We start from the raw sequence: 25471 nt of genomic DNA on the forward strand, positions 1-25471 counted from the left end.
TTATTGGGATAAAGAAATAATTTGGATAAAGAATAATTTAAATACATTAAATAACTCGTGTTCCCTGATATACCTGACTAGCAATCAGATAGGTCACACCTCACTGGGATTTACCCACTCAAATTTATTGGGATAAAGAAATACTTTAGCAGTGTTCATGAATCTCTCCCTTTCCTTTTCATGTTACCATCATGGGCACCTGATCAAATTAGGAGGCAGAGAAACAGTAGGAGTTCTTCTGTTCACTTTCATGGGGGTTTGTATGGTGCTTTTCAAGATTTCACTTTGAAACATTACAGCCCAGCACACATGATTGAATGGATTCTAAAAATACACAGCCTTCACCCACAAATTAGTGCACCAGCATGAGTTACTTGTGCCTTAAATAGTAATACTCCCCTAAATAATAATGTTATCACCAAAAAGACACTCAACTGCATGCAAGAGCAATATGCCATAGCAAGCTAACTTAGCAGGAGGTCTGGAGATAGTTCTGTTCTGCTTTATTTAAAAAAAAAAAAAAAAAAAGAAGAAAATTTGCCAGTACACCATCCAGGAGATCTCAGAGGAAATTATTCTTTACCTGTCATTAAAAGAACTACTCAAACAATACTAAAACACAGAGCACAAGAAGAAATTTAAACTGCCACCCAAACTGTCAAGTGAAAGTATAGGTTTTAAACCTCAACAAAAATGTGCCATTTCTAAGGACAGGGAGTGATGTTGTTTGTTGTCCTTTGGTTTGCAGGTAGGTGAGAAAATGTTGCATGACACATGACATGACTTCATTGTGTAGGATCCCAGGAGAAACAGAGGAATCCTGTGATGTAGAGAGAGCAGGCTCAGCCTGACAATGATAAATATGTCAGACAGTGACAATCATTGTGTGATTTAGCTCCTGTGAATGAAGGAAAATGGTAATTGAAAGTGTCATGATTTGGAAGCACAATCGTCTCCCCATCACTCATCCTCAGGCAGTGGGAGGAGAGCACAGCTTCCCTTTGTTCCATGGGTGAAGTGGGAGCTGCCTGGAGCCATGGAGGGACACCTGGAGTCAGGCAGGAGGGTCAGATGTGACCTCCCAGATCCTGGAATCTCAGAGTCCTTAAAGCTGGAAAAATCTTCCAATGTCACAGAGTCCCAGCTGTGCTGTCACCTTGTCCCCAGCCCAGAGCACTCAGTGCCACCTCTAGGGGACACCTGCAGGGATGGGCACTGCAAAGCTCCCTGGGCAGCCCCTGCCAAGGCCTGAGCTCCCTTTCCATGGGCAAATTGCTGCTGCTGTCCCAGCTGAGCCTGCCCTGGCCCAGCCTGAGGCCGCTCCCTCTGCTCCTGTCCCTGTTCCCTGGGAGCAGAGCCCGACCCCCCCGGCTGTGCCCTCCTGGCAGGGCCTTGTGCAGAGCCACGAGGGCCTCTGAGCCTCCTTTGCTCCAGCCTCAGCCCCTTCCAGCTCCCTCAGCCCCTCCTGGGGCTCCAGCCCCTGCCCAGCTCCCTTGTCAGAATTCAGGACATCCCTCTGGCTGCCCTGAGCAGCCAAGACCCCTGCCAGGGGTTCAGAGACCCTGGGTGTCACAGACATCTTTTATGAAAAATCCTTTCCTTAGGTTTTTTCCTCCTGAAAAGCTGAGAGGCCTCAGGAACAAAATGTAAACTTTGATTATCTGCTGCTGTGGAATGCAACAGGTGGATCTTTGATTTGCCCATGTTGGTTAATTTCTAATTAATGGCCAATCAAAGTGAGCTGGCTCAGACAGAGAGTCTGAGCCACAAGCCTTTGTTATCATTCTTTCTTATTCTATTCTTAGCTAGCCCTCTCATGAAATCCTTTCTTCTATTCTTTTAGTATAATTTTAATGTAATATATATCATAAAATAATAAATCAGCCTTCTGAAATATGAAGTCAGATCCTTATCTCTTCCCTCATCCTAAGACCATTGTGAACACAGTCACACCTGGCACAGAGCCCAGGGTGCCCCTGTAGTTTTGATTATGACCCGTGGAGCAAATTACCAACCTTATATGAAGAATTATAAGCCACAAAACTTCAAGTAGAATAATAGGGAATTTATCATGGGGTGAAAAAATAGATTTTGGTGTTTTTAGAATGAGGGTTCAGGAGGTAAGATGGAGGGATCTGGGTGTGTCCTGCCTTTCTCCCTCTTCTTCTTGGCTTCCATCTTCTGCTGTGATGTTGGCACTCACAGATTGGTTTAGAGTAGAAGCTCACTGTCTAACATAGGTGATAGGTATTGGGAAGTAATTGTAAATATTGTACATGTAGCTTTTAGTATAAAAAAATAACACTGCCCTGGGGGCAGGCAGAGTGCCTTGGACTGTCTTGCTGAGTGGACCTTGGCTGGACAGGAGAAAAAATTTGATATATAAGGAACAATAAACAACCTTGAGACAGAGAAATGAAGAGCCCTGGCTCCTTCTTTGGCTGCCAGGCTGGGAAAAGAGACTTCAAAAGAGACTTTCTAATGTACCTCGGGGTCACTGTGACCAACTAGAGACCCTCCCCAGCTCACTCAGCCCCTCCTGGGGCTCTAGCCCCATCCCAGCTCCATTCCCTGCCCTGGACACGCTCCAGATCCTTAAAATCTGAAGTGACTTCAGCTTTCAATATTAAATTTCTGCACAATCCTCCCCTGCACTGAGGATTTGAGGTGCCTCAGCACCTCAGTGGGGCCAGGAGAATTTCACCTATCTGAGGAACTTTACCACCACCTGTGTCTCCCCTGAAAGAACACAGGGTTTTATTTTGGATGAACTTTTCTCTTTTGCACTATTTTTCTTACAGGTATGTGCATTAATAAATGTACTTGTGGAGGGTGAGGATGATAAAGTGGGGGGAGTTCAGCTAAGAACAGCCAGGACTGCAGGCTCTGGGTGCTGATTTGGATTATAAAATCTAACAGGCTGATTAGAGAGAGGTTCTGCAAGCTGGCAAATGTTTGAAGAAGGGAGATAGGGGAATTATTTAGGAAGAAAGAGCAATCTCTCATTGCACGGCAGAATTTCAGTGCAGTGCCAACAGTGAGGATCAGCAGGTGAGCACAGCTGTGTCCTCCTTTTCCTGCAGAGAGAGAAGCCTGTGAGACACTCCTGGGCAGGAACAGCAAAGGGAGCAATGCTGAAATCAGGGATTGACTGATTTGGAGGAGCAGAACAGCCCCATTGCCCAACCCCTGCCATCCCTGGCTCTGAAAACAGTGCTGGGCTCCCTCAGAAGGGGACAGATCTTGCAGGTCTCTGCCTTCTTGTTGGTTTATATTTTAACAGCTCTCTCACTGTGGGGAATGACTCTCACTGGAGTCTTTCTGCTTTTCTCCTCCATGTAGTTCAAGATATTTTATGGTGAAAGGAATAGTGGTAAATAAAGTTAGAAGAGGCTGAGCTGTGAGTATGGGCAGTCACTCAGCAATAACACTTTGAATTAATGTGTTCTGTGCACACACTTCCAGGCATTATTTGCCTTTAATGTGGGTAATATTGTCCCTGTTATCCCCTGTCAAATGTTTGGAGAGCAATAAAAGCAGGTGAAAAATACAGGGAGAACATAGTCCAGCTTCAGGGATTAATTTAATACCTGATTAAAAGGCAATTAAAAGACATCTGTCCAAAACACCCCGAAAAAACCTTTCTCTCATTGTTTGTATTGGAAAGTGCAACTGGGCCCTTTTCCCAATGAAGTTGGCCATTTCTTTCACATCATAGTTTATGTTGCCATGCTCTATGATATTTTCCAGTCATCAATTCTGGACACCTTTGCAAACAATTTTCAAAGTCCAAGGTTTTAAAAATCCAATACTTCATGGTACTACTTGTTTAACAGCTGTACTTGTACATCTCAAATGTTTTGGTTTTTTCCCTGGTTTGTTTTTTCCTTAGCTGTTGACCAGCATTCTCTGCTGTCCCTCACATTCTATTTCCTAGAACTAAAATCCATTACCGTCTTTTCTCTGCTTGATAAGGCTGATCCAGGACAGAAAGGTTTCTACAGCTTTCAGAAACATTGATCCTTTTTTTCACCCTTGAATTTGACTCATCTGCTCTCCGTGGAGACAATTGATTAGACATTTTTAATGACTTTTTTAATCCTGAGTGAATGTGAAACCTCTGCTCTTTACAGGTGGAAGCTGCACTTCCAGCACTGCCCAATGTTCACCTCTCCAGCTGAAGCAGTTGGCTGGGACCTCTGGAAGATTTAAGTGGATGTTAAATAAAATGTAGAAAAAGTTCTGCATTAGAAGAGCATTAAAATTATGAAACCAAACCCCAAATAGAATAATGGAATGGTTTGGGCTGGGAAAGACCTCAAACCTCCTGCCATGGGCAGGGACACCTTCCACTGTGCCAGGCTGCTCCAAGCTGGATTTGAACACTTCCAGGGATAGTTAAGGGGCAATTCTCCCTGGCCCACAATTGAACACACACTTATTATTTGGGTATGATGACAGTTGAACACACACTTATTATTTGGGTATGATGAGAAATTGATGTCTCTGTAGAGGTTTAAACCACTTAATTGACATTTTTGACCAAGGTTATCAAAATCTGGTTCTTAAAATCTGAAGTGGCCTCAGCTTTCATTATTCAATTTCTACATATGCTTATATTATTATAATTCCAACCTCCCAGGCATATATTTGCCCTCTGAAGAAAATTTCATTCCAAAGTGCATCTCATACCACAACTCATCCACAGTCACAACTTTTCCCTTCAGAAGGTGTTGGTGCAACAGGACCATGGATTGGAATCTGTAGAGAGCAGTGCCCTGGGAAGCTGGGAAAGTGTTTTATCTAAAAGTGCTTTATCTTTGTATCTAAACAACTTTGATGCAGCAGGGAATGCAATCCCACCTTGTCCTGGGAAGGTTGGGACTGGAAAACCCAGCTTGACTCTGCTGTGGGCCACAGGAGTGCAAAGAACACTGATAATTTTGAAATAGTGGCAGCTTGACTGCAGCCTCTATTTTAGAAGTGCGTGATTTAGCAATGGGTGACTTGGAGCTAATAAAAAGAAAGGAAAATATATATAAAAGCGGAAGGAACACGAAATACTTTATTTCAAGGAGAAGTCCAGTGTAGCTTTTATGCAATCACTGTTCCTAACTAGAAAACCAGAAATTTTTACTTCATTCATAATTCAGCTCTTGGTTATCTCATCCCTGAGATTTGGAATTTAATTTTCACAAAGATTTTTAGCTTAGGCAAGGAATATTAGCAGTGCTATCAAAATTTAATATGTTTTTGAAAAATCCAAGCTTCTAGAATCAAATGATTTTTGTGAGAGTCTTGGTTTTCATTTGGGGAAAAAAAGCAACCAATTTTTTGTCCTTCACACTTGCAGAGAAAAGGTAAAGATAAGACCCTTAAAAGCTCAGAGAATGCCAAGAAAATGCTCTTCACAATGTTATATACCCAGGACTGGAAAATCTGTCAATCATCTTCCTGCCTAAGACAAGTTTCCTTTGTTAATTATTGCATAAATAAGTTCACAGCTCTTCTAGGCCCCTGTCAGTGCAACACTGAGACAATCAAATTCTTGCTGTCCTGCATAATGAATTCCTGCTTTAAAATTTCATTCTTTCCTCAAACCTGACCTTTGCCTCAAAGAATAAACCATTTTTTCATTTAATAACAGCAGTGTTCTTTCTGTACTTTTGACTGTATGCATCAGCTGATTTCTGCTGAAACAAGCAAAACCACAACAATAATAAAATCATACATACTCTGGTTACTCATAATTCAAATTTGACCAAAGATTTAGGGAGTTAAGTTGGGAATAAATGTTTCAACCTACTTAAACAGTATTGAATCAACAATAATTAGATGTATCACTTCCATCTGTAGCTTAATATTTGGTACAAAACTTCTCCCATAATAACTGTAACAACAGAACATGAGATAATGAAAATGCACATTGTGGGAAAACCAGCCTTCCTATTCTGCTCTTGGCACAATTAAAAAAAAAGGATAACTAGAGGATATCTGGATATTTTCAAAATAAATTACTGTGCAAGTAAATGTCTTTCTTGAATAAGTTTTCCAAGTGTTTTGGAGTTTTTGCTGCTGAATTTTGCACTTTGTAACAAATGGGTGGCACTTGATACCAGTGCAAAATCTTGAACTGGAAGTTTGTCCTAAGAAATGCTTTCTGAGAGTGAATATTCAGGGCTCTGGAGTGAGGGGATGAAAGCCAGGCTTTAGGACCAGCTCAGAGAAAAAACAATTTTATCTCATTTGCTTCTCCCTGTTTTGCTGCTTTGGAATGTGGCTGGAGATTGTTTACCAACAGGTTTGGTTGGTTTTTGGGGAATTATTTTTACTTAATGACCAATCACCTTCAGCTGTGTTGGACTCTGAGGAGTCAGTCATGAGTTTTTATTATTCATTCTTGTTAAGCCTTCTGATGTATCCTTTCTCTTTCTTTAATATAGTTTTAGTATAGCATATTGTAATGTAATGTAATGTAATGTAATGTAATGTAATAATATAATATAATATAATATAATATAATATAATATAATATAATATAATATAATAACATTATGTTACATTATTTTATTATAGAATATAATTACTTTATTATATTATTATATATTTATCTATATTATATATAAATATATTATATTATATTATATTATATTATATTATATTATATTATATTATATTATATTATATTATATTATATTATATTATTATAATTATTATATTATATTATTATATATAATATATAATCCCTGGCACGTGTAAATCTTGAAATGCTGGGACTTTCAAGTAACTCAAAGCAGAAACATTTTTCTCTTTATAAATTCTGAGAGAGCAATAGGGACACTTCAGCTCAGGCACCAAAGACAAGAAAAAGAAACCTTTAGGGAAAAGCACTTCATGATAAACCAACTCTCTCCTGGGGTTTGTCTGCTCCTGAAATTCCTTCAGGTTGGTTTATATTCTTTCTACCTTCCATGAGTAAAATTCATGGTATCCATAATTCAGAAGGTTTTATCTGGAGTCATCTGAGTTCTCAGTATTCATCACTTGGAAATACATCCACGGACATTTGGAGCTCACACTTTTGTAACAAATGAAGGAAGAACCTTATTTTACAGCAGCTCTGGTGCCTCTGGCTGTCCCTGCTCAGTCCCTGCTGCCGGAGCAGATCCGAGCTGGATGGCAGGGTCAGACACCCACCCTGCCCCTCTCCCATCCCTTCCCAGCCTGGAGCAGCTTCCCTCTGCTCATGGCACACCACATCCACCTTTCTGCAAAGCTGAGAACTCTGACCGCCTCAAAATGACTTTTCTTAAATGCACCAACATATTTGGCTACTCACTAAACACCTTGTAGTGCTCATTCCACAAAGCATTCTCAGTGAGGATCATTCCTGAGGACTGGAGAGTTCTGTAGAGGATGTTTCTCTAAATACATTTTTAATTTAATTTTTTTTTTATTTGATTCCTTCCTCTGCTGTTAAATATTTGCTCTCCTACCTTCCCTGCTGGGCTTTAGCCATTTGTAGGCCTGGTGATGGCATTTGGGTTAAAAATGATCAATGGGGCATGGGGAGCTCGAGAACAACAGGGAAAGAAGAAAACAAAAGTTGCAAGGAAAATAATTTCATTCTTGGCTTCCTGGATGTGCTCAGCTTTTAAGTATTCTGAGGTTATATGAGGAAAATTGACTAATTCAAGCTATAAAGAAATTTTAAAATGCACATGGATTTTAAGGCATTATAAAGGAATTCTTGGACAGCTCCCTGGGGCTCAGTGTAACTGTGGTGGCTTTCTATTAATTCTGTGCAAGAGTTGTAAAATAATAACTTGAGGCAAAGAGTGGTGTTATTTGGTATTCATTTCTGCTTCTGTATCAGCTCTTAGGGACTATCCTGAAAAATTTAGCAGAACATTTCTTGCTAGTTTGTACTTTAACTGTTGTATTAAAATTATTTTCCCCCTCACTTTTTTTTTTTTTTTTTTTTTTTTTTTAACTTTCAAGGAAAACAGAGCTCAAGTACAGGGCTCTGTCATGATATCTCATCTCTTTCCATCTCCATAAAAGTTCTGTGGAAAGAGGACAGAAAATAACAACAATGCAATTTTTTCCTTACCAATGTTCCCTTCAACATGACAGAGCCTCTGAGGATGGAAATGCAAAATGTGACAAAAATACAGACTTATTCCTGCTGGCAAAAAAAGAAGAAAAAAAAAATATATATATAACAGCCTTGGAACAACCTCTGCATCAGAGTTCCCTCAGTCTCCCTGTTGGTGAGTGGTGTGATGTGAATCTCAGGTCCAGGGGCTTTGAGTAGTGCAGAAACATCCAGAAAATCTTTCTGGAGGAGAAGGGGCAGTGAGCAGTGCTTGGCAAGTTCAGCAGGGTGTTCTGAGAGAGAGAAAATACACAGCAGTGCAGGGAAGGGGATTGATTTTTCCTGGGGCTGTGCAAAGAACAGAGGGAAGAGAGGAGAGCAGCTCTTGGGTGAAAGAGGAAGGTAAGTAATAATTCTGTTATATTGGTACCATGACCAAGCCATTTCTCCAGGTCTCTGAAACCCTCTCAGGCCTTGAATGCCCTTCTTTATTTTCTCAGTTCCAAGAAAAAGGTCCTGCAGTCCAAGCCAGAGGTCCATTTATCCACTCCATTTATCTACTTCATTTATCTCATTTTACTCTGCACCAGCTTTAAAATAAGAATTTTATTTACACCTTGTAACACTGTCTAGGATTTATTAAAAATATTTTAAAATGCCATGAAATGATCTGAAAATTTCATAAAAGCCTTGCATGAAGTATGAAAAAATCCTCACACAAGGCAGCAGTAAACCTTTTAAGCATCATTCTGTCTCAAAGCTAAGTCAGATTAAATAATTGGCAGGACAAACACACTGAAGGAACTGCATAGGGAATTTCTGGGGTTTGTTCCCAATCAGTTACCAAGTGTTCTGGGCCTCTCCTCTGATTCTTCAGAGCACTCAGAGGGTCTGATTGCTTTCCCCTAAACCTTTTTGGCAATATTCCTTCACCTTGTTTCAGAAGGGTTGTGCAAAGTCCAGCAACTCCCTATTGAACTGGGAGATATTATTTATCTGCTTCCACCTTTGATAAGAGGTTCCTCCTTTGGACATAATTACACATCAATCCAATATCCAGCAGCACCTGATGGGGGCCTGGGATGCTTCTAGGGGTGACACTGAACATCCACAGGGATTAAAGGGATTAAATATTAAATTATATTACACTAATAGTAAATTACATACTAAAGAGATACTACACAAAAGAATATTATACTAAAGAATACTAAAGAAAAATCTGTGACTGTCTGAGACAGCCAGGACACAGCTTTGACCCAACAGGCCAAGAAATTCAAACAACCTTCACCATTGTAAAATTAAGAAATCACTTTGGGTAAACAATCCCCATAACACATTCCACACGTGCAAAAACAACAGGAGCAGTGAGTAGAGTTGAGAATTGTTTTCTCTTCTTCTCTGAGCTTCTCACTGCCTTTCCCAGGAAAAATCCTGGGAGAGAGTTGTGTCTGCTGCTCTCTGTGAAGAGAGCTGTGGCCACAGTGGCACTGTGTCCTTTTCTGGGCCTTGCTAAGCTGTAATTTTGTGATTTCCTCTGTTACCACCCCAGCTTGGCTGCACCATGGAGAAATACTTATATTTATTTATATATATGTATTTATGCTTTATATATACTGCAGAAATATAAAATCAGAGCATTCCAGAATAGTTTGGGATGGAAGTGACCTTAAAACTCATCCAGTGCCACCATGGACACTTCCCCTGTCCCAGGCTGCTCCAGCCCCAGTGTCCAACCTGGCCTTGGGCACTGCCAGGGATCCAGGGGCAGCCACAGCTGCTCTGGGAATTCCATCCCAGCCCTGCCCACCACCCTTGGGAGAAGGGTTGGAACAAGAAGATCTTTGAGATCTCCCAGGCCTGCTGCACCTTTTTGTGGGATTGGCTGTTTCTGATATTGAAATAATTTTTCATAGTTTGTAGTGGTGGCTCTGCCCTGCAATGACACGGGTAAGGAGATACAGGGGATGATTTCAAAAGGTAATAAAGGGTTTGGGAGAGTAAAAAGTCAGGGAAGTGCTGCCCTAGGAGCAAGTTCTGTACAGAAGCAGAACAAAGTAACTGGACAGAAATTTCTGATATAAACAAGTTGTGCATACCTGTGTTTCTGTCTTTCTGTAGTCTCTGGTTAAGCACAGTGAAATATTTCTCTCTTTTGACTTAATTAATTTAAGCTTCCATGAGCTTTGGAGCTGATAAACTTTGGGTAAGAGGCAGCGATCTACCAGGATTTCACCCTAAATGGTCTCCAGATTGTGTCCACTAATGAATTATCCAGCCTGAATCTCTCAGCTACAAAAGCTTACAGCCACTGCTCCATTACCTAGATCCCAAAATATGGCAAAAATACAAAGTATTCCTTATTGGGCACACATTTAAGACAACACAAACCTCTCACAAATCAGAGAAACCAACTGAAAGCTTTCCAGAAACATCTCTGGCCATAATTCCTGCTGGCTGAATGTGGCACAGGCAACAATCCTCAATAATTGCACTGGATTTAGAGTGACCTTCTGTAAGCTTGTAAAGGAACACATGAATCAAGTAAATTAAGCACTTATTAAATCCACAATTAGTTACATTCTATTTAAAAAAAGCCCCTCAGGCTTACAAAGTCAAACATGGAGCAGGCTCTTTGCTGGATTTAAGCCCAAATAGATGTGATTTAAGCAGTGCATGAAGAAAATAGCAGCCCTTGTTCTGGGGATTCCTATTTTCTTTTGCTTTTTTTTTTTTTTAAGGAGTGGAATGATTTATGATGAATTTGGGAGTGAAGGCAGGGCTGAATGAGATCCCTGGATTCAAGCACTGCGTTCTGGGTTTGTGGCTTTATGAGAGGGAGGGGGACAGATGGAAAAATAAAGTGGTTGAACTTCCTATTTGTACTCACTCATCGACTCTGTCAATTTGGCCATCTCTGTTTCTCTTTGGGGCTTCTCCTGGGGGAACAGACAAAATGAAAAACAAATATATATATATATATATATATGTAATAGAGAAATAGAAATACACCTGAGTGCAAGTGGCAATGTGAGGGGAGGACATTCATCCATTATATATTTCTATTTTATTTTAGGGATTTAACTTCACTCCTAAATAGCCTGAACCTCTGTGGGTTTTTTTTTCCTTGTAATCTCTCAATTTTTCCTACTATGAAGTATGAAGCTTGTATTCATTTATCTGTGTGTATCTAGCTGGAGAAATTAAAATTATTCAATCAAAGTGATAACAGAGGAGGAAACCCTCCCCAGGTTTTCACTCTCTGCTAACATACTCCAGTGTGTTAGGCCTTCCTGACAAAAGAGCAACCCACAAACCTCTTACACTGCAGGAAAAAAGCACTTATTTGGAAATAAATCGATTTTATATGGGAGCTGGAGTGTGTGGTGTGGCACTGGGCTGATGCTGAGATGAACTGAGGGACTCCCAAGCAAAACTGCTGGTCTTTGTCTCTTGTTCCTTGCATTATTTTCTTTTAATTTAATTTGTTTTTTTCATTTCAGACATTTGTAGCCAAGACAGAGGCTTGGTCACTCAAGAGCCCTTGAGTATGGTGAAAACCCAATGTCTCAAAGCACAGCTCAGCCACAGCAGCGGAGGCTGGGCCCAATCTCCCGATTTCAGAGGCAAAGTTTGGGCTGAATGAAAACTGCAAAGCCCTTGAAACTCCAACGAAGTGGTTTTGGGAGGATGTGGTGGGGCTGTTGTGACCCCTCTGTGACTCCTGACCTCCCCACCCTCCCACTTGTGTCAAGGCTGTGACAGTGGCTCTCCTGGGCCATGGGTGAGTAGATCTCAGCTCTTTTTTCCTCAAAAAACCTCAGTAAAGAAGAAAATTTACTTGCAAAAATTCAACTTGCAAAATATGACTTTATTGGGCAGTATCCCCAAACAGAAGCTCCTTATCTCAGCTCTGGGACAAGGTGCAGGGTTTTGGTGACCTTCAGTAGATGCTGGAGTGGCTGGGGACAGGAGTCAGTGTGGTGACACCTCCCTTTGACTGGGTCTGTGCTAACAACGGCACCAGGGAAAGGCACAGGCTTGAGAATTCACAGAATTCATGGAATTCCCAGAATCCCTGGGTTGGAAGAGACCTCCAAGACCATCAAGTCCAGCCCAGCCCCAACCAAACCCTGGCACCCAGTGCCACATCCAGGCTTTGTTAAACACACCCAGGGATGGGGACTCCACCACCTCCCCGGGCAGCCATTCCAGAACTTTCTCACCCCTGCTGGAAAAACCTTTTCCCTGCTCTCCAGCCTGTATTTCCCTTGGTGCAGCTCGAGGCTGTGTGCTCTGGGTGTGTCAGTGCTGCTGCAGACAGAGCCCAGCCCCAGGTGAGCACAGGCCCCTTTCAGGAGCTGTGCAGAGTGATGGGGGCAGCCCTGAGTCTCCTTTTCTCCAGGCTGAGCAGCCCCAGCTCCCTCAGGGCTTCCTCACAGGGTTTGTGTTCCATTTGCCACAAATTGTCCCTGCCAGGTGCTATTTGGTAGGACAATGTGGTTTTCCAAGGCCCTTTGGGTGTGACACGAGCAGACCCTGCTGCAGGGGTGCCAGGCTGCTCAAGGGCAGGATCATTTCCTAACCCCAGAAGAGCTGAGGTCTGTCCACCTCTACTTCAGAATTCCAGAATCCCTGAGGTTGGAAAAGCTCTGCAAGGTCACTGAGGCCAAGATCAGCCCAATGCCCACCTTGTGCCCAGCCCAGAGCACTCAGTGCCACCTCCAGGGGACACCTGCAGGGATGGGCACTGCAAAGCTCCCTGGGCAGCCCCTGCCAAGGCCTGAGCTCCCTTTCCATGGGCAAATCGCTGCTGCTGTCCCAGCTGAGCCTGCCCTGGCCCAGCCTGAGGCCGCTCCCTCTGCTCCTGTCCCTGTTCCCTGGCAGCAGAGCCCGACCCCCCCGGCTGTGCCCTCCTGGCAGGGCCTTGTGCAGAGCCACGAGGGCCCCTGAGCCTCCTTTGCTCCAGCCCCAGCCCCTTCCAGCTCCCTCAGGGATTCTGCACCCCCTTCCAGCCCCTCAGGGATTCTGCAGCCCCTTCCAGCTCCTCAGGGATTCTCCAGCCCCTTCCAGCTCCTCAGGGATTCTCCAGCCCCTGTCCATCTCCCTCAGCTTCCCCTCACAGCCTCTCCTCTCCCTAAATCCCTTATCGTAATCCTGGCTTTTATCTGAAGGTACAAAAACCTCAAGAAATTTTTTCTACACCAAACAATCCACTACTTGCACTTCACAAAGTTGGACTTCTACTGAAAAAAAGAAAAAGGCTCAAATGTCACAGTAATAGGAGCTAATGGCATTCATGAAACAAGCAGATAATGCTTCAGAACTGCATTCATGCACCCCTGAGAGCATTTTATATGAAAAGAGAGGTTTAAGGTTATGTCCTGGATCTGAGTGAGGACAATGCCCTAAGCCATGCTGATAATGTAGAATCCAGCATCAGATTCATGCTTTGCTATGAAAGCAAAAAAAAAAAAAGAAGGAAGGAAGGAAGAAAGAAGTAGCACAAGAGTGTAGTGTTTTTTTTACAAAAAAAAAAGGTCCTCTATGAAAGTTTTTTTTGCATGGCATTAATCATCAAAGGAAAGAACAGCACTCTGAAAACCATCAGGAATTTGTGTCTGTGGTGATTTATAATGTGACCTTAAAACACCTCCTTTTGCTACAGAGCTCAGACTTTATCAGGAGTGAGCAGTTGGGAAAGATCAATTTGAGCCCTGGAGATGGAAGACTGGATTTATTACACTAATAACAAATTGATATTAAATATTATTACTTTCCTCTTGCTTATTATTAAATACATTTTACTAATGATGAAGTCTCATGACAAAGGAGACTTGAATGGCATTTCATTTTAAAGTGAAATTATATTATTAAATATAAAAGCATATTATTAAATATAATATCAAAGGACAAATTTAGAAGTTTTTGAGTTTATTTGACTTTTCTTAAAAGTCAAAGAAATGCCCAGGACTACTGAAGTTTTGGTCTTCCTTCTTTAGTAGATAAAATATGTTTGTACGCATCCAATTTCTGAATTCTGAAAGTTTTAAAATTAAATCTAATTTGCAGATACTTTTATTGAAAAAAATTAACCTTTGGTACTGTTATCAATGAATTTTAGACTCTGTGAAATTATTTTATAAAATTTTGTCCTTTTTCCTTTCTCTAATGATATGAGGATGTGCACACATACACCCATGAAGGTCTGGAAATTAGGAAAATTTTTCCACTCATCTGTTTCTTCAAAATGGAATATTTTAAGGGAGCTAGAACACCTCTAAGAAATTTGTTTTTTGATGGCAAATAAAGAAGGAATTCCAACCTCTCTGACAGAATGAGTTCTAGCAGATTAACTTGGGGGAGAATCAAACATTAAAACATACTTTTGTTCCTGATTTTAGCAGATGTGAGTTTGAACACGGGCTGACAGCAGAGTGAGATTTGCTGCCTTCAAAAAAAAAGCCCCAAATCCAAGCCACAAAACAAGACAACAAAAAAAGCAAACAACAAAACGAAACAAGATTTTAAAAAAAGCAAACAACACCGTGTTTCATTTCAGGACAGGAGTTGCCTTTAAGGGCTGACTGTGGTTGTATTTCCTCTGGAGATTGCTGGGTAAACAAGAATTGCCACCTCAGAAAACACATCAAGAAAAGGAGGACTCATTTTTTATCTCTCCCAGCACAGTGATGCTCCTATTTCAGGTTTTTCATAGCTCTGTAGTCAGCACAGAGTGATTTCTGCAGGGAATTTTGAATCCATGTGCTCTTGCTGCCAGTGCCTGCTCTGAGGTGAAGAACCCAAATCTTCCCCAAACTCAGAGGAGCAGCAGAGCCAGACCCTGCTCCTGTTGTGTGTGGATGTCTCACATGGTTACTGACTTCTGGGGGCCTGAAAAGCAGCAAATTCTGCTTTTCATGCTTGAGATGATGTGAACTTTCCCAAGTGCCAGCAATAGGCAATGTTGTGGTGCAAGGAGGGATGTGTGAAATTTAAATTAAGTGAAGCATCATAACTTCAACTTGCAAAAAGGGTCATTTAAAATTCTGCTTTGTACTTTTTGCATTGTTTGTGCGGTCTTTCATTGAACTGAGGGTGGAAGAAAGAAGATGCAAACTTGTTTTCTAATGTTTTCTTTCTTTTTTTAAAGCTATTTCCTTTCTATCAACTTCCTTCAGACCAAAGAGTGGTTGCCCAGTCCTGCAATATCTGAGGCTGTGATGTCCTGCCTTGCACTGAATTTAATCTCAACTTATTGTCATGCTGTTGCAACATTTATGGGCTTAAAGGGACAGCACAGAAAGTGAGGCCCTCACGTCACTCTTTCCCTTCTCAGCCAAAGAAAATCAGGAACTTTTGGATAAAACTCTCCTTGTCTGACAGCCTGTGCTGCAGAGTCTGCCATGCTTCTGTCAGAGGGTACAAGAAGACGTCAAAAGTGCCAACCAGGCAGCACAAAAATAACATTTTCAATGTCAAGCAGGAGAAGATTGAATCAAATTCCAGATGGGAATCAAAACATTGAGTTGCCAGGTCACTTGTCTCGTAATGGAATATTCTCAGATAGGACAGTGGATGAAATCCTTGTGATTTTTCTAATGGAAGGACAAGGACACATTCTGAAACTCCCTCTGCAGTGGCTGTTGGCTTCAGCTGGCACTGATTAATGAGATCATTTTATTTATTTTCACAGGGTCACAGGATGGGTCAGGCTGGAAGGGACCACAGAGGGTCGGTCCCTGGTGCCACCTCCCTGCTCCAGCAGGGCCATCCCAGAGCACAGGGCACAGGGCTGGGTCCAGGTGGCTCTGGAATGTCCCCAGGAGGAGCCCCCAGAGCCCCTCTGGTCTCTGCTCAGGGCTGGGCACTGCGCAGGGCAGAAGTTGTGCCCCCTGTGAGGGGAATTGCTGGGCTCAGGCCCTGCCCGTGGCTCTGGGGCCATTGCTGGGCCTGGAGCAGAGCCTGGGCCTGCTCTGAGCTCTGCACACAGGGACAGACACAGGGACAGCCAGGGACAGACACAGGGACAGCCAGGGACAGACACAGGGAGAGACAGAATTCCCAGAATCACAGGGTTGGAAGAGACCTTCAGGACCATCGAGTCCAGCCCAGCTCAACTGAACCCTGGCACGCAGTGCCACATCTAGGCTTTGTTAAACACACCCAGGGATGGGGACTCCACCACCTCCCCGGGCAGCCATTCCAGAACTTTCTCACCCTTGCTGGAAGAACCTTTTCCCTGCTCTCCAGCCTGTATTTCCCTTGGTGCAGCTCGAGGCTGTGTGCTCTGGGTGTGTCAGTGCTGCTGCAGACAGAGCCCAGCCCCAGGTGAGCACAGGCACCTTTCAGGAGCTGTGCAGAGCGATGGGGGCAGCCCTGAGTCTCCTTTTCTCCAGGCTGAGCACCCCCAGCTCCCTCAGGGCTTCCTCACAGGGTTTGTGTTCCCAGCCCCTCTCCAGCCTCGTTGGCCCCTCTGGATGTGCTCAGTGTCCCAAGGTCCTTCCCAAACTGAGGGGCCAGAGCTGGGCACAGCACTTCAGGTGTGCCCTCAGCAGTGCAGGGACAGAATGAGCTCCCTGCTCCTGGGACAGACACGGGGACGGACACAGGCACAGACACAGGGACAGACACAGGGACATCCAGGGACAGCCACAGGGACAGGCAGGGACAGACACAGGGACAGACAGGGACAGCCAGGGACAGACACAGGGACAGACACAGGCCCAGGCAGGCCCAGGCAGGGCTGAGGCCCCTCTCTCTCCCTGGGCTCCTCTCCAGGCTGAGCAGCCCCAGCTCCCTCAGCCTTTCCTGGGCACGGAGCTGCTCCAGGCTCTTGCTCAGCTCCAGGAGCTCCTGGCCCTGCTGTGCTGAGGAGCCAGAGCTGGGCACAGCAGCCAGAGGTGCCCCCAGGGCTGGGCACAGGGGCAGGGTCAGCCCTGACCTGCTGGCAGTGCCCATCCTGATGTCCCCAGGACACTCTGCTGGCCCAGGGACAGCTCAGTGTCCCTCAGGACTCCCATCCCACTCCAGCAGGGCACCCCCAGCCTGTGCTGGTGCCTGGAGTTATTTTTTCCCAGGTGCAGCACCCTGATTTTGCCCTGGTTGAGTTTCAGACAGTTCTCTGTCCATCTCTCCAGCCTGTCACCATCCCTCTGAAGGTTTTTCTTTGTTTCCTGCATGGCTGAAACATCTCTTGTACTTCTGAAGTGCAGAGATTCACCAACACATCAAGAATATGCTGAGGTAATCCAAAACTTTGGCTCAGATTTCTGACAGTATTTCATCAGCTGTGGATCAGAGCTCACATCCATTATATCCATTACACATCATTTTCTGAAGCTTTCTTACTTTTGAAGTAGCAAATCCCAGATAATTCAATTGACACATTCTTGAAGGCAATAGCTCCCCAATCACTAAGTACAAATTCAATGAGCAAGAAGCAAAGAAGAACCTTTTAGGAAATTTTAGCTTGGAGTCATCTATCTTGGGATATCTTCAATTACTTTTCAAACTACACGAAAACGGTTTCATGTTGGAAACATTATTAAGTGAGAATAATAGAATTTAATTTTATGGAGTGTCTTTCTTCCTCGTGACATCTCCAAATGCTTTGCAGTAATGAATTAGACACAGGTTCTGGGGAGATGGTGTGTAGGCAAATGCAGCTCTCATTATGTGCTATTCATTCCAGCAATAGCCTACACTCAGTTCTCAAAAGCAGGGCTTATTTTAGGTGGAGAGGGATTGTTGGAAGGAGCTGGAGCTCTTCCTTTGGAAAAATGCCGTAGGAACTTCCATTTCTATCTGCAAACATATCCAACAAAGGGGAAAAAATAGCTTAATAGCCCATCTTTAGGGCCCTGAACAATGAGATACTCTGTGTTATTGCATTATTTTACTATTACTAGAATTCAAGCTTCATGCAAGGCCTGCCTAAGCCTGTGGGAGTTGCTTTTTCTGCCTCCCTATCCCAAAATAAGAAATTATTTACATCTTGTTTATTTTTCCTTTTCTGTCTTGCCTGTCCCAAGAAAGGAGGTTGGTCCCAACTGCTTTTGTTTTTCTTTTTTTGCAAAATTGAGTGTTGGGGAAGGGCCTATAAAGAAAATTTCATGCAGGCCCCAGCACTGTGTGATCTCCAGCAAATTGGCTTCATCCTCAGCCTCAAAGCTGAGCACTAATCTGCACTCCCTTGCAGTGATCCCAGCACTTGAATGGCTCAGAATGTGTTTTATAGGAATATCCTGTGCTTGTCACAAGAGGTGATTTCAATTTGCATCAGCTGGAATGAGCTTAAAATACAATATTTGAATAGATGGAGTGAGCAGAGTTCAAAGAGGGAGTGCCTGAGCTGGGTTCACCAGGGTTATGGAGCAGCAGGGGTGACTTGGGCTCATTAATGTGTTCAGACCTCATAAAACACTCTCAGGAGCTCTAAGATGTCTTACATGGAGGAAATTTGCATTAGCAGCAGGAGGAACTGAATTTATTTCCCTGGGTTCTAGAATTGAGAGGATTTTTTACATTTCTCATAATTTTTGGTGAACTTACTCATCATTCACACTTGGTCTGTGAAATAGGGATGGAAAAATCTCTGTTTTTTTCCAAGCAGAAAATCAAGCAGCAGTTCTAGAGGAGCTTGTCAGGTCCCCTCAGACTCAAGGGACAAAGCTCACAGAATTGTGGGTTAAAGCCATTGCAAATGCAGTGTCATTCTCTAAGTAAGAGGAACAAATATTCACATATTAAACAGTGGGGATGGTGTGTGGTGGTTCTGAGAGCAGGAAGTCCTTTTAGGAGCAGAATCAGCAGATTAATGTTACTATCTGCTGTGCAGTAAACAGGAACAGTTACTAATGCTCTTGTATCTGCCAGACCATAAATAAATAAAATAAAATTTGAACAAGATAAGGAGAAAAGAAAAAGAGCATTTGCAGGAGAGAGAATATTCATATCTATGGAAAAAAGTGAGAGAGAGAGACAGACTTTATGGTTTTGACATTTGAAGTAAGATCTAAGCTGTAGCAAGTCTCAGGTTTTCAGTTTTACTTAACCTGAAGAACTTCACAATTTTAGGCTATAAAATTCTATTGCAGAGAACATGAAACTGAAAACTTATTAAAAAACCCTGCCTTTGGCAGTGAAACCTCAGAGCTGCAGGAATTTGAGTATCCTTAACTCACAGGGGTGACAGAGTCAGGAGATGAAGATTATTTTAGCAACCTAAGTTCTGGCTTAGGTTAATAAAATAAATTAATTTGGGTACTTACAGAAGCAAAATGGGAGCAAAACAATGTTGTGGTGTGATTACATGATTAAAGGCAGTTATATTTTCTTAGTTCCTTTGCTCTAGAGGCTGAATTTTCCTCTCCCACTACAAAAATCCCACAGAGAGTCAAAAGATTTATTTGATTCCCTCAGTAAAAAATACATCTATTCCAAGACAATGACTGAACACCATGAGAGCTTCCACTCCTGTGTTTTCCAGCCAACAAGCTGCGTGTTCTGCCTGCTTTTGAGAAGCTCAGCTTGGATGTTCTGACAAATTATGGATGCAGGTAATTGCAGTGGAGGATTTCAGTCTTCCAGCCAGCGTTTCCTGCCTGCACTGTGAAATTCAGCAAGTGTAAGTTCTCCCTGGAAATCAAGGAGAATATCCTGGCAACAAAGTGAGGCAGGGATGCTTACACTGAGAAGGTTTGAAAGCTTTTTTACTTAGGCTTGGACAAACCAGCATAAATTACATCTCAGCAAAAGGTCTTCAAGGCAGAGTGGATAATCTTGTGTGTGCTCTGCCATGGAAATCTGCAGGCTGCAGGTGGGGTGGCTGTGAGCAGTTAATGCATGCTGAAAGGCTCTATTTTCAGGGGAAATGTTCTTACCAATGTACAGACCTTTGGATCAAACTCTTAGGAAACTGCTGTTTTTCTTTTTAGGCCATAAATCATGAATATATTCTGAATTGTAATAGGAGAAATGTAAGTTACCTTGAGATAACAGCAGCTACTCTGTTTTTAAAAAAGAGTTGGTAGAAACCCAAAAGAGGAGATTCTCTATAGAAAAGAGACTTAAAAATGCTTATCCAATCTTTTCAGCTGTTAATAATGCATATGTAGGGTTTTTTATGGGCTCATTGCTTCTGTTCCCCCCAAAGGGAAAATCTCAACTGGTTGCTTGTATTCTTGTAGCATTAAATTCCAGATTTCAATAAGAATCACTTTAAGAATATTTACACACTGAGGATTTCTGATGAAAAAAAAATAGGTAGAAGCATTACCTGAACTAATCTAGAAACCATTATTTAAACTACTTAAGAGAATAATGATCTAATAAAAGAAGTTCTGTTTATTACTTGCCTTGATGCATTATAAAAATAACTCATAACTACACAGAGCAGATCAAACATCTCAAACCTGAACCTATTTCCTTGGGTACCTTGTGAGACTGAAATGATGAACACAGAACAAGGGGAGCTGACATTTTTCTTTGTTTTGTGCTGTGATCATGTTCCCTCAATGAAAATTCTTAAACAAGAACTGTCTGCAGTGTCAGGTTTGGCTCTGATTGAATAATACCAAAGTGTCTCACACAGTTTCCAATTTTAGCAGTCTTTTGTTGTTAAATCTATCTCAAAAAAAAAAAAAAAAAAAAAAGAAGAAAATCTTCAAAAGCTATGAGATGTTGGAAAAGAACAAGTAATGTGTCAGGTGAATGCAAGAATGCTAATAATGATAATATACCTCCCTGTCCTACTGAAAAATACCTGAAAATACTTCCCATTTACTACTCCCTGAGAGAAAATCAAATTTTTGGTTGCTTGCACAGATCTTTTTGGGCCAAACTGAAAAAAGTAATAAAAAAGAGAAATGCTGAGGCACTGCTGAAGCAGCTTTTGGTTTATCTTCACCATTAACTTTCCAGAGCCGAAGAAGGCAATAATAGGAACTGCAGCAGAAATGGTGCAAGGGTGGAAATTTGGACACAGCCTTGGGGTTCATTTCACTAAGTTCAGTCCAGTGAAAATTTGGGTGCAGGTTCTAAGTGGGGTTTTTGGGTTCCCTGTAGCCCCAACAGAGGGAAACCAGCACGTCCACAGGGGAATTATCCAGGAATAAGCACAGGAATCCCTGGGGGAAGTGCTCAGCTCATTAAGGATGGAGTTGAGCTGATTAAATATGTGTTAAATAGGTAAGGCAGGGGTGTGAGGCCACTTCACTCTGAAATCCCAGAGTTATTGTGATCCTTGTGCCGTGCCAAGGGTTTGCTCCCACCTCTCCCCTCCTGTCCTCCTCTCCCCCACCTTCAGCCTTGAGAGGAATAGCAGATTTGTCTTTACAAACAAGCTGTGGGTCTGTGGTAGATAAAACCAGCACTGGGAGATAAAAGAAACAATGGGAAGGATTCCACTGATTGATGAATGGAAAAAGATATTTGCTTTTACAAATAAACTTTAGTTTTGCTGATAAATGAAATTACACATTGAAAGATGAAGGAAACAATGAGGAAGAAAAACTCCGTAAGAATTAAAAATTAAAAGGGAGGGTTATACATTAGAGGGAAATCTTTGGGAAATCTTCAGCATCAGGCATACTGGGGAGTCTGTACCTCTCAAGTACCTCAGCCAATGGGGAAAAACCCATTTTTAATTTAATTTTTAATTCCTTAAGAATTAAAAATGAAAAGGGAGTGTTATACATTAGAGGGAAATCTTTGGTATCAGGTATTCTGGGCAGTCTGTACCTCTCAAGCACCTCAGCCAATGGGGAAAGAGAGAAGGGAAAAGCAGCCAGGGAAATTGGGATAAAAAGGAGGCTGCATCCTCTAAAAATCTGGGAGATCCCAGAGGAATGTCCCATGGCCTCTCCCTTTATTGGAATAAAGAACAAGGACTCCTCTGTCTCTTTTTTGGCCATAAACCTCTGATGTTTGTGGATGCATTTTCCTAACAGCCTCTTCATTTCCTTCTCTCTTGTCTTACCCAGCCCATCACCTTTCCTAAAACAGTCTCTCTTTTCCTTTTCTCTCCATCTAACTTTATCCCTCACCTCTCCCCTGCCTCTCTTCACACTCCCACGCTCCCAAAGGAGCAGGTGTGGAAGGAGCTGTCACAGGGAGCATCCTGCCTCTGTGCCCCCAGTCCCCCACGTGGGATTATCCTCCCTGAGCAGCCTCGGGGCAGGGGCTGCTCTGCCTGAACCCCAGGGCTCTGTCACCTCCTCACTTCAGGATGAGGAGATATTTTAGTCATTAATGCCTGCAAGGAATTATTGCAGAATCCCAGAATGGGGTGGGTTGGAAGGGACCCTAAAATTCCTCTCATCCCACCCCTGCCATGGCAGGGACACCTCCCACTGTCCCAGGCTGCTCCAGCCCCAGTGTCCAACCTGGCCTTGGATGCTTCCAGGGATGTGGAATCCACAACTTCCCTCTGCTTTTGGCCCCTGTTCAGTCTCCCTCACCCCAAATTCTGGATTATTATTTTGGTGAGGAGAGTTTGACACCCGATAACTTGAAGTGTTCAGGTCCTTGGGCTGAACAATGACATCAGCCAGGCTTGGACCTGCATAACTCATGGAATCATGGAATCACTGAGAGGTTTTGGTTGGAGGGACCCTAAAGATCATCTCATCTCACCCCTGCCATGGCAGGGACACCTCCCACTGTCCCAGGCTGCTCCAACCTGGCCTTGGGCACTGCCAGGGATCCAGGGATGGAATTCCATCCCAGCCCTGCCCACCCTGAGAGGGAACAATTCCTCATTGCCAAGATCCCACCCACCAGCCCTGCCCACTGGCACTGGGAGCCATTCCCTGTCACTGTCATATTTTATGGAAAAATCCCCTTGCCCAGGATTTCTTTTCCTAGGAAGATGAGAAGCCTCAGAGAAAAAAACAATATTATCTCATTGGCTTCTCCCTGTTTTGCTGCTTTGGAATGTGGCTGGAGAATGTTTACCAACGGATTTGATTGGTTCCATGTGAATTGTTTTTAATTAATGACCAATCACAGCCAACTGTGAGGAGTCAGTCACGAGGTTTTCATTATCATTCTTGTTAAGCCTTCTGTCTGTATCCTTTCTCTTTCTTTAATATAGTTTTAGTATAGTATTCTTTTAATATATTGTAATATCATAAAATACTAAATCAGCCTTATGAGAACACGGAGTCAAATTCTCATCTCTTCCCTCGTCCTGGAGATCCTCACAGACTCAACAATTCCCTGTGTGCTGTCCCCGCATCCCCTGGCGATTGTCTCTCTCCAGCTTTCCTGGGGCTCCTCCAGGCCCTGCAAGGCCGCCCTGAGCTCAGCCCAAAGCTTCTCCTGTGCAGGTGAGCAATGCCAGCTGTGCCAGCCTTTCCTGCCAGCAGAGCTGCTCCATCCCTCTGCTCATCCTGGAGCCTCCTCTGGGCTCTGCAGCAGCTCCAGCTCCTCCCTGGCTGGGGCAGGGCTGCAGGTGGGGAATCACCCCAGAGCTGATATACAGTAAATATAATATATTGTACCATAGATATGGATGAATTGTATTGTAAATGACAGAAAAATGTGAGATGTCCACTAATAAAAAAAGCAGAACAGGGTAAAATTCATTGCCCTGTGGCTCTCTTGGTGTTCAGACCAAGCTGCTCCTGCTTGCCATCAGCTGAGGATAGAGACAGAATCCACATTTCCTGTCCAGACCAGCCCCAAGGGCTGCTCCCTGTGAGGGAATGCCAGCTCAGCACAGTGAGAGGCTGCCTGGAGATCCCCAGGGAGCCTCAGAAAGCCACAATCCCTGTCAACAAGTCAATTATCCTGCAGGAGCCTTGTCCTGGTGCTGTTCCTGCCGCAGCTCTTCACCTCGGCAGGTTTTGTACTGTGTGTGTCTGGGGGATTGGGATGTATTTTAAGGATGTATTTTAACTGGAGTTTCCAGACAAGCTCTGGGTGAGTCAGACTAAAGATTTACAGCAAATCTGTGTGTTCTTCAGGCAGTGCAGCTGATGGCACTTCCACTGTGCAGAGTGTGCTTCAGACACAGTGCTCTGTGATGGAGATGTTTCAAACTGTGCTAGCTCGAGTCCTTCCTGAGTTTTAAACACCTCCAAAATAATGCATCATGCCACTGATTAAAGGTCAGCTCACAGAGCTGGCCACTGCTGCTGCTTTTAATCTTATTAAGTGTTAATAATGATAAAATATTCATAGCTGTAATCTTGTAAAGGGAGAAATTATGTGCTCAAATGGAGATAAAGCATTTTATTCCATTGCAGACAACAAACAGAGATGGGGGAGGTTTCTGGCAGCTCCTCAGAGGATCCACCCCTGCAGTTCACCAAAACCTTGCCATGCAAACCCAAATCCAGCACAAGCTCCATTGTCTCCTGCATTTTAAAATTATGAGGAAGCTCAATATTAGTCAGAATTACATTCCCTGAGAGCTGGTTTGTGAAATTTTAATCAAGAGTAAATGCAATCAGAAGGAGTGCTTAATTTGTCTCTCCATTTTCAAAAATCCCTCTTATTTCCTATTGTATTGCTCTCTTTTCTCCTCCCCAAATTCTAGGTTATGCTCAGAATTCATTCAGTTGTGTGCAAACCTGGTTAATAAAATGATGAGCACCCAACCATTCTCATGCTGTCCTATTAACAGGAGTGTTCTACCACTCTGCAGGCTGGATGTGATGCACAAAAATCTCCTGAGTTTTGCAGCTTGACTTGATTTTAATGTCTGCTGCATAATTCTCAGATGTTTAACACTTCAGAAAACTCTGTGTGATTTAAGGGTAAATTAATCTTTACTCACTGAATACTGGAGCAAGATTTAGGTAAGATATTTTGCCATTCCTCGATGTCTTTTAATTAAAATTCCTTCTTGTTTGTTTTGAAAAATTCAAAGCTCTGCTCCTGGGCATTTGTACTAGAAGAGATCAGTTCCAGGCTTCCCAAACCATTCCATGGAACAGTTTTTCTTTGCAAAGCCTGGATGTGCAGCTTTATGGACAATTTTTCACCTCTTTCCCTTTTTTTTAGGGGATCTTTCCAGCACAATTTCAGCTGCAGAACCTGCAGGATGTGATCCAAGCCAGGCAGGTACATCCTGACTGTGAAATTATGTGCAGACAGAGCCGTTCTCCATCTTCATGGAGCTCTGCTGGATGTGCTAGAGCAAGACAGAGATGTCTCAGTGCAGGGCTTACAGCTCCAAATTCCTTCCTGGCTCTTTTGTGGTGGTTAAAAAGCCTCAAATTAAAGTATTAAAGTGACTACATTGTACTGAAGAGAAATCTCCTTTTCTGTCTTTATTAGTAATAAGATATCTTTATTTTTCTGCCCACCCTCTGAAATCAAGGCTGACATTGCAATTCCTCAGACCAGGATGATTTTCACTTTGCT

The 25471-nt window shown here is 43.0% G+C and overlaps 1 protein-coding gene across 2 annotated transcripts in view; it reads right to left on the minus strand.

Moving 5' to 3' along the window:
* Positions 1 to 25471, minus strand: part of KCNJ6 (potassium inwardly rectifying channel subfamily J member 6) — a 175464-nt gene that overhangs the window by 105914 nt on the left and 44079 nt on the right. Inside the window, exon 2 of one of the 2 annotated variants that reach the window (XM_074533912.1) lies at positions 10986 to 11034. The exons of the other annotated variant lie outside the window; for it this stretch is intronic. Coding sequence (XP_074390013.1) covers positions 10986 to 11010 — 25 coding nt within the window. The 5' untranslated portion in view covers positions 11011 to 11034. The remainder of the gene's footprint in view (positions 1 to 10985; positions 11035 to 25471) is intronic. 2 annotated transcript variants of the gene reach the window in all.

This window comes from Zonotrichia albicollis, chromosome 2, assembly GCF_047830755.1.
Source record: "Zonotrichia albicollis isolate bZonAlb1 chromosome 2, bZonAlb1.hap1, whole genome shotgun sequence".
Taxonomy (NCBI): Eukaryota; Metazoa; Chordata; class Aves; order Passeriformes; family Passerellidae; genus Zonotrichia; species Zonotrichia albicollis.